The sequence below is a fragment of the Nuphar pumila genome, chromosome 7, assembly GCF_984573655.1.
Source record: "Nuphar pumila chromosome 7, dmNupPumi1.hap1.1, whole genome shotgun sequence".
Classification (NCBI taxonomy): Eukaryota; Viridiplantae; Streptophyta; class Magnoliopsida; order Nymphaeales; family Nymphaeaceae; genus Nuphar; species Nuphar pumila.
Window position 1 is genome coordinate 19,981,747 of NC_143255.1, and position 14,831 is coordinate 19,996,577.

Below are 14,831 nucleotides of genomic sequence, written 5' to 3' on the forward strand. Positions count from 1 at the left end.
AAGGAGAGGGGATGCTGAGGCAAGGAGCACTCGATAGATCTGCCATCCACCCATGGAAAACCAACATGCCTCTGGAAAGGGTGGCGAGGGAAGAAGGCGAATGGAGAGGCGAGCTTCTGGAGGCGCCAAGCAAACCCCATGCATATGTAGCCAAAGGGGATTGAAACGCCCTCAGGACCACAATCATAGATGGATAAGATTCCAAGGGAAGAAATTCCAAGGGATTGGGTAGACACAGATCTGGAATGGGGATCCGGCTTAGAGGCGCAGATGGGGCAGCCAATCACGCGAGAGCCACCGGCCTAAGGGCTGCCTGTTGGAAGTGGCAAGAAAGATTTCCCCGAGAAAGACATGGGTGCAACAAGCGTCGGAGAGGTCGGCACCCAATATGCACCGATCTTGATAGACATGAACGAGGACGACGGATCCTGCAGCTTGCCAACCTGCACCCAAGGCGAGAAAGAAGTCCTGTGCTTAGGAGGCTTTGGACGTCGAGACACCCAGCTGGTGGAGGGCGACGAGCCCTGCACCAAGGAAGTAGAGTGGGAGAGCAGAGGAGTGCAATGGCGCTTACAGACAGGGTGGCGCCTAGAAAAGATAGATGTGACACAACGATGGCATGCCGTGCGCTTCCAAAAATTCAAGGAAAGACACATGAAACACCACCAATTACCAGGCTTAGCACGGAAAAGTTCGACACACGAGAAACTTCTGGAGAAAGAACGTTGCCAGAATGGCCTAACGTTTTGTCACCCTCGAGAGTTCTTCGTGCAAGGGAAAATACGAAAGAAAAAAAAAGCACGCAATAGAGCACCCATAGAGCAAGCCTTTAGGTGTTCCAGCCTGACGACATAGATGAAATGCCAGATGTTTCGGTGGAGGAGCGATTCGTTGGCCAGACACGAGGCAAGAATCTTCAAGAGAGAAGAGAACATCTTGAAGGATAGACTGAAAGGAAGGGCAACGACAATGCCCTGACGCAGAGAGAAAGCCAATATCTAGTCATTCAAGGCATCCTGGATGGAGAGAAGAGCCTGCTTATTAACGCGCAGAGAGTTGATGGATAGAGACCCCAGAAAAAGCAGAGAGAAAGGCCGATTATATATATATATATATATATATATATATATATATAGAGAGAGAGAGAGAGAGAGAGAGAGAGAGAGAGAGAGAGAGAGAGAGAGAGAGTTTATTGACATGGATACGAAGAGGTCACAGGACACTGACATTTTTGGCAGCTTTCTGACTCCCACTAAAAGCAGTATATGAGGGGATACCGGGAGTGTCCCTGTGACACGGGGGGACAACTTGGGGTCATTTCAAGAGCAAGAGAGAGGCAAAGACCGAGCAACCAAAGGTTTCTAATCTTGATACCCATCCATCAGCAAACGGGCAGCTCGCACACGATTGAAAGATTCGGATTGTGTGGCTTTGGAGAAATACTCGTTGCCTTCCGCACCACATAAAACTGCAAAAAACAAACAGTGGTAGACTTGATAGTTGCTGCTTCAGGTAAGAGAACGAGGCTTCTTTCCTGTCACACATATATAATAATTTAGTGGGGAGTATGGATGTTGCTGCTTAAAGCCAAATTCATTCCTGAGCCTTGAATTTGAGTCCATTAGAACGTCCGCATCTCCCTCTTAGCGTGAGTGGGCACAAAGAGAGAGAGAGAGAGAGAGAGAGAGAGAGAGAGAGAGAGAGAGAGAGAGAGAGAGAGAGGTGGATCAGTCGTATCATCTCTCTCAACGGTCTTGGACAAAAGGTTTGCGTTTTCCTTTGTGCATGTTTTTTGCTATCCATTTCCACAACGCAAGAACCCCTCTTGCTTCTTCTGCTGCTTCTTCATATTATTGTGAGAATTCTATGATTTCATTGAGGATGACAGTTCCGACGCACTTTTTTTTTATTTGTTTTTTGATGGTCTTCATTAAGCTTGCTTGTAATTCATACCTCAGAATCGATAATTATGTTCTCTAAATGATTTGTGTTTAGTCCCAATTTGGGTTTTATATCCAACTCTGCTATGCATGGCTTGGAGAGGTTTCTCTATATGTTCTTTGGACATTCTCTGGTTTGACATTTGTCTCGCCTTCTTTCCACTTTTCTTGTAACTTTTGCCGTCTTGTTTCAAGCTTCTCAAGTGATAGTTGGAACCTTAGAGGCTAATCTGTAATTTGTTTGCTTTGTATTAGGAGCTGCAAATATAATTTGGCCTAGATAAATGGAAGGTCTTCTAGCTCGTCACTTGTGTTCATCACCTCCTTACGGATATAGAAATGGGCAGTTTCCTTCTACATGTTCGTCATCCTATGATAAACAATATCAATCAGCTAGCGCAGATCGTAGGCGTCTGTCGTTAAGATTGAAAAGTCGATACTTTCTTAAAGGAAGGGTTCCATTATCTACAAAGAATCATATTATAGCATCTCAATTATCTACTTCAGTATCTCCATCTTTACGTATCTCAAGCCAGCAGAAGGTAGTCCCATTGAGGAGAAGGGGTGAGAAAGAAAATGGTCAACTTGAAATATCAAGTAATGCCCTGGAACAACTTGATTTTGAGCGTGGTGTTTGCATCACTTATCGGAAGTATACACCTGAAACAGTATGTGCATTTTTGTTTACAGCTCTTTCTTTTCCTGTTTATTGATCAGTAGTTCAGTTAGTTTCTTGTTTGTTTCTCAAGCAAAACATTCGTTAATCTGTCTGGATGACTATTCATTCATGGCCGTTCTTTCGTAATATTTTCAGGTGAGGAATAAAGTTTTGGAATCAAGAGGTGCAATATTATCTCTTATCGGTCGTGGGGTGGAGATAGTTTGGAATTTGGGTTTGTACTGGTCTGGTCTCGTATATGACTTCTTACTAGGACAGGATCAGGAGGTTGTTCCATTCCGTGCCAGACAGCTTCGTAAACTTTTGTGTGATCTGGGACCATCTTTTATTAAGGCTGGTCAGGTTAAATTGCTTCTTCCTTTGTCATTAATTCATAGCTAGGTCCTCATTTTTTTTTCTTGAGGAGTTTGATGGCTGGATTAGCGTTGAAGCAATTGTTCACTTGCTTTTTATGATTTTGTAGGTTCTGGCAAACAGACCTGATATAATACGGGAAGATTATATGAGTGAACTCTGCATTCTTCAAGATGATGTTCCACCATTTCCTAATCAGGTACGTTGGTCACTCTTCTGTTTACTGCAGAGGAGGTCAATCTTTTATCAATCAAGAAAAAGGAAAGGGCTTGTGTCACTAACAGAAATCTATCACTTCATAACATCCGCTCATGATTTCCTACTTCTGGTGATAATGACGTCATATTATTGTGAAGTAATGTCCACGATGCAAATGGTGCAGATAGCTTTTTCTATTATTGAAGAGGAACTGGGACAGCCTCTTGAGAAGGTTTTCAGCAAGATTTCAGCAGAGACAATAGCAGCTGCTAGCTTGGGACAAGTTTATCGTGCCACAATTCGCAGTTCTGGAGAAGATGTGGCAATTAAGGTAACAGAGTATGTGCTTATAGTTAGGTCAAAGTATGAACTTATTTATGGTGCAACCTTGTTTAGTTTGTAGATTATGTTTCATTCAAGCTTACTGAGTTTCCTCCCTTTTTTATTGCAGGTGCAAAGGCCTGGAATAGAACCAATAATATATCGTGATCTTTTCTTGTTTAGGACTTTAGCTTCATTTTTGAATGGGATAAGCCTCCAAAAACTTGGGTGTAATGCTGAACTTATAGTTGACGAATTTGGTGAGAAGCTTTTGGAGGAGCTTGACTACAACCTGGTAAAAATTTGAAACTTTTCTAACAGCATAATCTGGAAAATGAGAATATGACTTCATTTTGCTCTAATGCTATTATGTTTGAACTTCCTTTGAAATCAATTTTTGCTGTTTTGTGAAGCATTTTATCTTTTGTGCTCACAATGATAATATATAAACTAATGTAAGTTGCGGTGCCTTTCTCGTCCTGTGATGCAGGAAGCTAGAAATATTGAAGATTTTTTGGAAAACTTTAAAAATGATCCAACAGTTAAGATTCCTAAGGTATATAAGGAGCTTTCTGCTGGACGTGTATTAGTAATGGAGTGGATTGATGGAATGCGATGCACTAATCCACAGGTGATGATGGTCTATTAAACACTTTTTCCAAACTCCTGCAGCAGTGTGTGCACTGTGGTTCTTGCATGCTGTTCAGTAGGGAAATGATAAATTTGCATTATCCTCAATTAATAAGCTTCAGTTTAAGAGCTAACCTAATTAATTACTGATTTACACATTAGGCTATCAAAGAAGCAGGTATAGATTTAAACGGCTTTTTGACTGTTGGTGTAAGTGCTGCTTTGAGGCAATTGCTGGAGTTTGGGCTATTTCATGGTGATCCACATCCTGGAAATATTTTTGCAATGCGTGATGGCCGTATTGCATATGTTGATTTTGGGAATGTTGCCGTGCTTAGCCAGGTGAGTTATTTTGTGGACATAAGACCTACTTAATGTGTATGATGAACAAAATCTTCACTCTCTTCTATCTGCAGCTTCTCTTGATTAGTTGCTTGAATGCCACATTTTTTTAAAGACCACATGTTTAGCAAGTAAGATCACATATTTTGCATGCACCTTCACCAATAAATGGGTTGGTGGCCACCCTTAGTTGGTAGCCATTCTTGTTAGGTAGCCACCTTGCGCCAACTCACTACTTGGTGAGTTGGTAGTGGGATGGTGAAAGGGGGGGGGGGGCTAATGAACCTATAAATATCCCAATACCCCCTTGAAGAGGCATTTAGATCTATCACCTTCAGATGTAAGCATTTGAGCAAAGTGAGCTCATTGGGGAGCTTGGTTGGGAACCTTTGTATATGTAGTGCATAAGATCTCATTAGGTAAGTGGTGAGTGATTAAGAGAGTGGTTTTACAGTGAGTAGAGAAGTTGCTCTTGGAGAGGCTATGCCCTTTTAACTGCTAATCTCGAGGTATTTAAAGAGAGGTGTCACCATTATGTGTCCACTCCTTTCATTGAGAGATCTTGTATGTTGTCAGCTCCTACAACAAAATAATCTCTGGTTCTCTGTGAATGTAGGAAACTTGCTGAACCACAAAAAATCTTGTGTATCATTCTTTGAATGTGTGTGTGTGGTTTCATCCAATACTCTCGATATCCCCTACTTGGTATCTCAACCCGATTCAACCTCTACTAAGTTCCTGGGTTGTGTACCCGTCATTCCACAATAGTGGTGTCGGTGTGCGCTTTATCAAGCAGGTCTCGTTCCACAACTTCCCCCTCAATTAAAATCAAAGAATCCAATTTCTGCTCTCTATAGAAAGATTCATCTTAATCATATGATTAAATGATTATTGGTGTCTGTCATATGAACTATCTTTCCTCTTCTATTTTTTCTAAAAGGATGGAAATATCCTCTCTCCACTTCTATAACTACTAGAGACCAACCAAACATCAACCTAGAAGAATGACCGATCTTTGTATCCGATAGGTTGAGGTTTGGCTTGTTTTCCTATCCTTATTCACGGTAGCCAATGAATATAACCTCCTGTTCTTCTGACCCCCTTTCTATACTATATTTCTATATAACTAACTAAGAAGGAATATGAACCTTCACACTTCTTCCATCTCTTTTTTCTCAAATCCAAAAAAAAAAGGACCAGAATGGAGCTTGCCATATGGCGGAGATGAGGAAGGGGGAACCCTTCTCTTGATAGACGTGGCACGATGGTGTTCGAAGACCATTCACCCGAGTATGAAAAAGACAAGTCCTTTCTTTCCTTATCTGTCTTTCTGTTTTTTGTTATGCGTGTATACATACATTTTTTCTCCTACAGGAGTCCAACTTGTGCAGCTTAGCTTTGTCATGATATTTCATTCATCCTTACAAAAAGCATGATGTCCTGTTTGATATGTCAATATTTTTTACCAAACATTTCAGTTGAAAGATTTACGTTTTGTGAACACATTCTCCTAGTAAATAATTTCACTCAAATTGCTTCTCATGCCTATTTGTACTGTGACTGCCTGAATGATTGAAAATAGAAATTTGGCCATGGTTAGCTAAAATTTTGCTTAAGTAATGTATTCTTTTATTTTTGTATTAAGAATGAATCACCCCCAAAATGTTCAAGTTCATTTGTCTCATATGGAATTTATTGCATCTGTATGTCGATGATTATAAATAAAAAGAAAAATATGAATACCTGGTTGTATTTTATTACCAAGTACTTTTTTTTTCACATAATTATTATTGCCAAGAATGTGTCTCTTTTCTTTTGCTTTTTTCCATTATGTGGGTTTTACTAAATGCTATTTAATGAAGTGCTCATGATGAGAAGTCTTTGTTGTGAAGGGTAATCTTGACTTGGCATGTGTAACCTACTTTGCATGGATGCTAACTTAGCATGTGTGTCCCACGTCAAAGACATGGGGATATTTCATGACACTATGGACACAATAAAACCTGTATTAGACATGTTCAACATCGTCTCCGTAACTCATCTTTGTATAATCTTGGTGCTTTGTAGTTGTTTGCATCTTTTTTCCATTCAGAATTTATCAATGATTACATTATATTTGAATTTCCAGCTTGATGTATTATTTCATGTTTATTTGCCATCAAAGCTTAGAATTGTTGTGTAAAATGTTCACCAAAGTATCTTGCTTTACATATAATATAGGCCAGGTGCCTATGTTTTAGTTTGAAGAAGCTCTTGTGTCATGTCAAGTCAAGTGTGCTCAAATTATCACGAAATGACACAAAACCAAAGTTGCCAGACTAGGAAGCAGAAGCGGGGAACGATATGGGAAGCGGAAGTGAGAAGCGGAAAACGAGACAGGAAGCAGAAGAGAGAAGCAATGCAATTTAAAATGTATAGTAAGTGGGAAGCGAGGAATAAAATATATATATAAGAATTGAATGGGAATCAAAATAAAACACAAATAAAAACTAAAATAAAAGTGACTAATATTAAATTTCATGATTTTTTAGTGTAAAAATTAAATTTTTAACAAAATCTAAAAATGATGACTACCAATTCAGAGAAAGCACATGGAAGTGAGTGAGAAGAAAGAAAACACATTAAAAACATGGAAAGTTGAGTAAGAAAACATATAAGAAGAATAGATGAAGAGTGTGGAAAGCCTAGGAGAAATGTGGGGGAATCGAGGTTCTCATCAAGTTTCAGAAACGAGGAGTATCACGCTTTCGAAGCGAGTTTCCAAGAAGCGGGCTTCCCACCTATCTAAGAAGCTTCCAGTAACTCTGCATGAAACCCAACACACAAGAAACTAAACATAATAACATAGATAAAATCCAAATGCATTATAATTTGGCTAGATACAATAAGCCATGCAAATACAATAGAAAAAATAAGATATAAAAAGTTAAATATTTTATTGATGTGAAATAAACACAAAAAATATACAAGAAAAACCTCACTACAACACTCATGACCATACACTCAATATACATCCATCCTCTCTCACTTAAACACACACATGCATACCCTTTATATAAGGGAGTGAGAGAGAATAGGAGAGGACTAGCCTAACGGCTAGCTTGGTCAAAATTCAAAAATAAAAATTACAAAAATATTAGTCATTAAATAATGACTAAAAAATAAACATACAAATACAAATTAAAAAATACCTATTCTAACCTTATAAGTATACACTTAAGTATACTTAATCTAAATACTAAATACCTAATAGGTTTACCAAAGGTATAACTAGAAAACAAGAAGGATATAAAGAATAACAAATACAAAGGAAGCACCAATAAGTATACCTAAGTATACCTCTGTAACTAAACCACAATATTACATTTATCTTATCACCCTACCTCAAATTTATGGTGGAAAACAAAAGTTTGCAAAAACAAGATAAGAAAAGGTCTTCAAATGCCTCCATAAATAATCTTCAAGATGAGATCTTCAAGTTTCAAAGCTTCTTCAAACTTCAATGATCATTATAATTTCAAGCACTTTAATCTTCAAATCTCCATGGTATTGTGGCTCAATCTACGACTTCCCTTAGTTCCTGCAACGAGGAAGCAATACAAAGCAACAACTACAACAAAGATATTATAACACAATATTTTGTGTATATATATTAAAATAAAATAAATAATTATAATATTATATATATATACATATGGATAGAGGATGGTTAAACATACTAAAACACAAGAAAATACAATAATCATTTAAATTACAATCATGAGAAAAGAAAAGAAAAGAACACCTATTTAGAAATATTTCAATTTTTTTTTTGATAATCATTGAAACAAGAGTTAATAATTTAAAAGAAAGATACACTAGAAAACTTATTTCAAAATAATTAAGAGATATGATAACCCAAAGTTGTCTGTATCGTACCGTATTGTACGATACGTATCATTACTATTTAGAATATCGATACAATATGCACTCGTAACGCGATACAAGTGCGTATTGTAGCTGTATTGTATGTATCATACAATACATGTCTGTATCGTACGATACAGGGTGTATTGTACGATACAAGGTCAATACTCTTAAAAAAAGGCCAAATCATAATTTTCTAGTTTTGGGTTTTAAAGACCTCTTGAGAGTCAATACCCTCATTTGTGTAGAAGCCATTAGAGAGATATCCACGCATCCTAGGACTTGTGAGAGCGATTTGGGGTCCTGATCCGTGCGCAAGAGAGAGGGCTTTTGCGGTTTGCTAAAGTAAAAGTACATTTCCACCATTTTTTCACTCAAGGAAGTGGGTTAAGGTAAACAATATTTATTATGAGTAAAATTACAAAGCTATCCTGCAAAAAAAAATCAGTCTCGGGGGATGCTTCCCCTCTACAACCCCCACCAACTTACCGCAAAGTTTGATTTGCAAAAATTAGATATTTATATCGAGGTAGAAATCAACCTCTATGCTCCAACAAAGATGACATTAGATGATTCGGCATGTCAATGAGTCAAAATTGAGTGCAACTATTGCCATAATATTTGTGTTTATGTAATATGAAAGTATGAGTCTTATGGCATGTTTTTAATTGCAAGATATTTAATATTTTGCATTGTTCTTGTGAGATAGTTGATGTTTTATGCAGCTCATAAAGACATAAATGCTTTATATATGATTTTCTGATTGTATTTTGTGCAATTCATTATTGTTTCATGTGTTGTAATTTTTTACAATTTTTGCTAATTTTTTCTGATTTTTTATAGAATTTTATTTTTTTTTTCAAAATTTACAGTTTTTACGATACGATACGATACATCTTATTTTGGGCCCGACCGATATGGGTTACGATGCAATACATACAACCTTGTGATAACCCATCAAATAAGAATTACGAAATACTAAGATAACTTTAAAACCATTTATCAAAAATCCAATAAATCAAATACCCATATTCACAATATCATATCTGCAAAAGTAAAAACAAAATACTAAATTACTGGGGATTAAAATTATAATCACCTATCAATATAGATTATCAAGAAGCAAACATGCTCAAAGCTATGTCACACGAACTCGACGCACCCGCGTCAACACGCCCCGACACGGGTGCGGACACGAGTGCAGCTTCGGACACGAGCCAGACTCGGTCAACAGGTGTTGGACTCGGTCAATGCACTTGGGCCGAGTCCGTCCACTTTATAGACTCGGTCAACTTTGACCAAGTCTATATTCGTCCAATTTGAAAAGTAATTTGGACTCGGGTCAGGTCCGGATCCGGACCCGACTCAGATCTAAAATAGTCTTAAGGGTCGGGGCCCAACCTTTAAGAGGCGCAGGGGGAGGGGAATACCCCCCGATATCGTTTTAGCCTTTTAGGGTTCTCTCATCCGAGCTCCAGCAGGCCACCGGCGACCATCGCTGCCGGCGACCCTCTGCCACCGCCCATCGAGCCTCCCTTTTCTCTCTCGTTTCCCGGCCACCCGACACCGGCAGGCCCCCTCCCGCTCGTCGTATTCCGGCAGCCGACGCCAACTTCCCCTATGCGCCTCCCAATGCTGGTGACTCCTTTTTCCGGCCACCTCTCAGGTAATATCTCTCTCTCCCTCTCGTTGTCTTCTTCTTCTTCTCCTTGTTTGCGCAGAGGAGGGGCCAAGCCCTTCCTTGCCATCTCATTTTCGTAGGGGAGGGGCCGAGCCCCTCCTCGGTGCCTCATTTTCGCAGGGGAGGGGTTGAGCCCCTCCCTGCTGCCCTGTTTCCACAGGGGAGGGGCCGAGCCCCTCCCTGCCTCCCTGTTCCTTCTGTACGCAGGGGAGGGGCCGAGACCTCCCCTCTACGTCGCTTCCCCCTCCCCTCTTCGTCCTCTCCTTCATTGCCGGCAGGCAGGGCCCCTTATGGGAGATGGCCTCGTTTGAAAGAGAGGGCAGGATTCCGACTTATCTTGAAAATACCCCAATTTTATTAGGGTATTTTCAGTAGTAGGTGCAAAAAAAAGCGCCATGTTTTGAAAATATCATTTGTTCGTTAAATATTGCGGTTTTTTGTGCCAGTGTAATTGGGTCTGGTATACCGGACCCAACTTTCTGATCCTTTGTAAAACACATCTGCAAAATCAGGATGTTAATGAAATAAAAAATAGTTAAAATTGTTGTGCATGCGTAGTTAAAATTTACAATCTTATTATTAATTTATTGTTACATATATAATTATACATATATTTTTAAAAAAAATTATATATATATATATAGCCGAGTCCCCGTGTCCAAAAATTTTGAAATTGCGCCGCACCCGTGTCGCACCCGCACCCATGTGACATAGGCTCAAAGAATATTTCAATGACATAGATAGACATTTCATACGAAGATATAAATCATCAATAATTCTAAACAACTATATTGAATTGCCAATAACTAAACATCATGTGTATAAAAGCAATACTTCAATGGCTCAGAGAAATGCAAAGGCTCAAAAGAATCACAATAATATAAATTTCAACAGCAATAACAATATAAATATGAAATAAACATAAATATATATCAAGGCACATGGTAATGCATAATGCATGCTAATGTGTTTTAAAAAAAATAATAACCATTTCCCATAAAGGGACAAAAGGGCAGCAGAAAGGATTAGAAAAAACATGAAAAGATTTTAGGAATTCCACATACAACAAATTTTAACATCATAATAAGAGACATGATATATGCACAAGCAAACAATAGTTTGGTCACCACAAGCAATCACCTCATTGACCTTCAACTAAACAACTTCAAAATCTGAGTGCATCAGTGCATAGGACAAGTGATAAAAAATAAATGTCAGCAATAACCATAATAGTAACCATGAACCAACAATACTGACTATCTAAACTGATAATAAACACCAACTACAACCACAAGAGGTGTACACACCTCACCTCACAAATGGTTGTAAAACTGTAAACAATACAATCAGGTACAACAGGTACACATAATTCACCACACACATGATTATAAAACTGATAAACAAGATCCCTTGTCCAATGAAAAAATCACTCAAATAAGAGGGAAGAGTGAAAAAAACAAGAGGTAAAAATACTATAATGAAAACAAACTAATGTCAACAAAAATAAGCAACAAGATTTGAAAACAATATTCAATTAAACACAAGAGCAATACAATTTTTAATATTATAATATTTAATCCATAAGGACCACCATGGTTACAACAAATAATAGTTTAGCCATCACATATAACGATTTAGACAAACATCCAACATAATAACAATGGCTAAATAAGCAAACGAGTGATACAACATACTCACAAAACCAAAGATCAAATAACCATCTGTTAGAATCAAACTGTGTGCCAACACTACACTCATAAATAGGCAATCTAAGCTGAAAAAAATAACGAGGTGCACACAACTCACCCCCAAATGGCCAAAAGAAAGATATGATGCATCAAAGAAAATATTGTGATGGACTAAACCAAAGTCGTAAGAAAACTTTAGAAATCACATTCCAAACAAGTGGTTATAAACAATAATTGATTTGAAGAAACAAATTTCAAATCAAATCTAACAAAGGGACTTTAAGACATCGAATGAATTACGGTGCAATCACGTGCACAACAAGATATAAGCATATCCACATGAGAATCCACAAATAAGTCATACATAAGTCCCACAATAATTTGTAACAATTTTTTCACAAGACATATAATCTTACAAGGAAGACAAATAAAAGGTAATTCAAGATGGAAATAGTCAACACTGTAAAAATATTCAAGGCCACTAAGGGCTCAAACCACCCAGGGGCAATGTAAGCACTCAAGGCCACTAAGGACTCAAACAAGGCCATTAAATCAAAAGAGCACATACTTAAAATATTAATTTTAATGAATTAGAAGGTGGGCACATACAAAGCCACTAAGGGCATAAACACAAGCCAATAAGGCAAGAGAGGACACACAATAAAAAATATTAATTTTATTAATCTCACAAAATGTACAAAATATGTATGAAGAAAAACAAATATCCAAAGAACACATGCATCACAATATGATCCTATAGATCTAATGCATGTTAAAATACAAGCAAAGGTGTCTAATACACTCAATACAAGAGTATGTATTACAAATCCCATCATGATAATAGTATGATTTTCATAAGAAAGCATGTCATGCATGAAAAAGCATGATTTAATATAAATGTATAAATACCATTTCACAAAATCAAATAAATATTATAAACCTTATAACAATATTTAATAAAAATTTAAATTAGCACAAATATGAATGCAATTATATCCAAGAAAAGGACAATACCCAAGTTTGAAAAACATTTAAAGGTTTTTTTTTAAAAGAACCCCATATACCAAAAAGAGTTCAAAGAGCTCAATTATTTGCTAATTAACAAGCATGAAACAAGGAAATAAAAAAAAACTTAAAAATAACAAATAATTTTTCAAAAGATAGGAAAAATGAGTATTTTCTCATGAACATTGCATGAGGTAGACAACTCAAGCAAAATAACTATAAAAATATAAGATATACATACTAGATCAAGATCTTCCTTGAATCTAAGCCATACATCGATCATGATTCCTTTATGAAGCACGAACTCGAACTAAAGAGTTCCAAGACCAATGAAACAAAATACCAAAAAAGTTTTTATTGGCTCTAATATCATGTCACAAAATGGCACGAAACTCGACATACAAGAAACTAAACATAACAACATAGATAAAATCCAAATGCATTATAAAGATGCATTTGTCTAGATATAATAAGCCATGCAAATACAGGAGAAGAAACAAGATATAAAAAAGTTAATATTTTATTGATGTGAAATAAACACAAAAAATATACAAGAAAAACCTCACTACAACATTCATGCACACACACTCAATATACATCCAACCTCTCTCATTTAAACACACACATACACACCCTTTATATAAGGGAGTGAGAGAGAGAATAGGAGAGGACTAGCTCAAGAAGCAGAAGTGGGAAACGATACGGGAAGCAGAAGCTAAAAGCGATGCATTTTAAAATATATAGGAAGCGAGAAGCGAGGAATATATATATATATATATATATATATAAGAATTGAATGAGAATCAAAATGAAACACAAATAAAAACTAAAATAAAAGGGACTAATATTAAATTTCATGATTTTTCAGTGTAAGAATTAAATTTTTAACAAAATCTATAAATGATGACTACCAATTTAGAGAAAGCATATGGAAGTGAGTGATAAGAGAGCGAAAACACATAAAAAACATGAAAAGTTGAGTAAGAGAACATATTAGAAGAATAGATGAAGCGTGTGGAAAGTATAGAGGAAGCGTGGGAGAATTGAGGTTCTCATCAAGTTTCGAAAGCGAGGAGTATCATGCTTCCAAAGTGAGTTTCTGGGAAGTGGGCTTCTGATGCAGGGCAGGACCCGATTGGGTGTAATAAAGTGCCTAATGAAAATGGCAAAGTCTTCAAGCGAAAGCACAGAAGCACGCACATACACAAGAGGCCACAAAGGGGCAAAATAAACCACAAAAGTGGTCAAGCACAAAAAGAGGTAAAAAAATATTCTTCACTTCATAGAATGCTTCAAAAGAAGCTTAGGAAATACATGGGGCTGTGCCCCTTATTTATACACAGCAAGGGACCCAAGGAGGGGCTCCCATAGAGTCGTTGGAGCCCCTCCAACGGTCATATTTATGACCGTTGGAGGGGTCCAACGACTCTATGTGGACCCCTCTCAAATGATTAAAAGAAAAACTAAAAAAGGAAAAAAAAAGAAAAAAAGAATAAAGGAAAAAGAAAGAAAAGAAAAAGCATATCAATGATATGCGTGTATAGGTGAAATGACAGAAATACCCCTGTCGGGTTTTACAAAATAAATATATATATATTTATATATATAGATAGACACGTAGACATATATATCATATATATGTATATGTGTCGTAATCTATATATATATATATATAAATATACATCATATTTTAACACCCCCCCTCAAACACATGGTGAAATCACCGAGAGTTTGCTAAGGAGGAAGTAGAAGCGAGGCGAAGGCAGGGCTTTGGTGAAGAAGTCCGCCAACTGATATTCGGTAGGAACATATGGGAGTTGAATGGTGCCGCGTAGGAACTCATCTCGAACATAATGACAGTCCATCTCAATATGCTTCGTTCGTTCATGAAAAGTGTGATTGCTAGCAATATAGATGGAGCTCTTGTTGTCACAACACAACTTTGAAGGAGTTGAGAATGAGACACCCATATCTTTAAGTAAGCTTCTTAACCATATAATCTCAGTTGTGGTAGTGGCCATCGCACGATATTCTGCTTTGGTAGACGAGAGAGAAACTTTACGCTGCTTCTTACACCTCCAAGAGAT

At 37.4% G+C, this 14,831-nt stretch overlaps 1 protein-coding gene across 3 annotated transcripts in view; it reads left to right on the plus strand.

Moving 5' to 3' along the window:
- Positions 1-1,502: 1,502 nt before the first annotated feature.
- Positions 1,503-14,831, plus strand: part of ACDO1 (Protein kinase superfamily protein) — a 32,311-nt gene continuing 18,982 nt past the window's right edge. Inside the window, exons 1-8 of one of the 3 annotated variants that reach the window (XM_090013889.1) lie at positions 1,503-1,765; positions 2,196-2,608; positions 2,755-2,961; positions 3,083-3,172; positions 3,356-3,502; positions 3,623-3,787; positions 3,983-4,123; positions 4,285-4,464. In XM_090013889.1, coding sequence (XP_089870015.1) covers positions 2,225-2,608; positions 2,755-2,961; positions 3,083-3,172; positions 3,356-3,502; positions 3,623-3,787; positions 3,983-4,123; positions 4,285-4,464 — 1,314 coding nt within the window. In that variant the 5' untranslated portion in view covers positions 1,503-1,765; positions 2,196-2,224. Of the gene's footprint in view, positions 1,766-1,834; positions 1,856-1,984; positions 2,075-2,195; positions 2,609-2,754; positions 2,962-3,082; positions 3,173-3,355; positions 3,503-3,622; positions 3,788-3,982; positions 4,124-4,284; positions 4,465-14,831 lie in introns of those variants that run through there. The other 2 variants (XM_090013891.1, XM_090013890.1) reach the window with 2 other exon arrangements.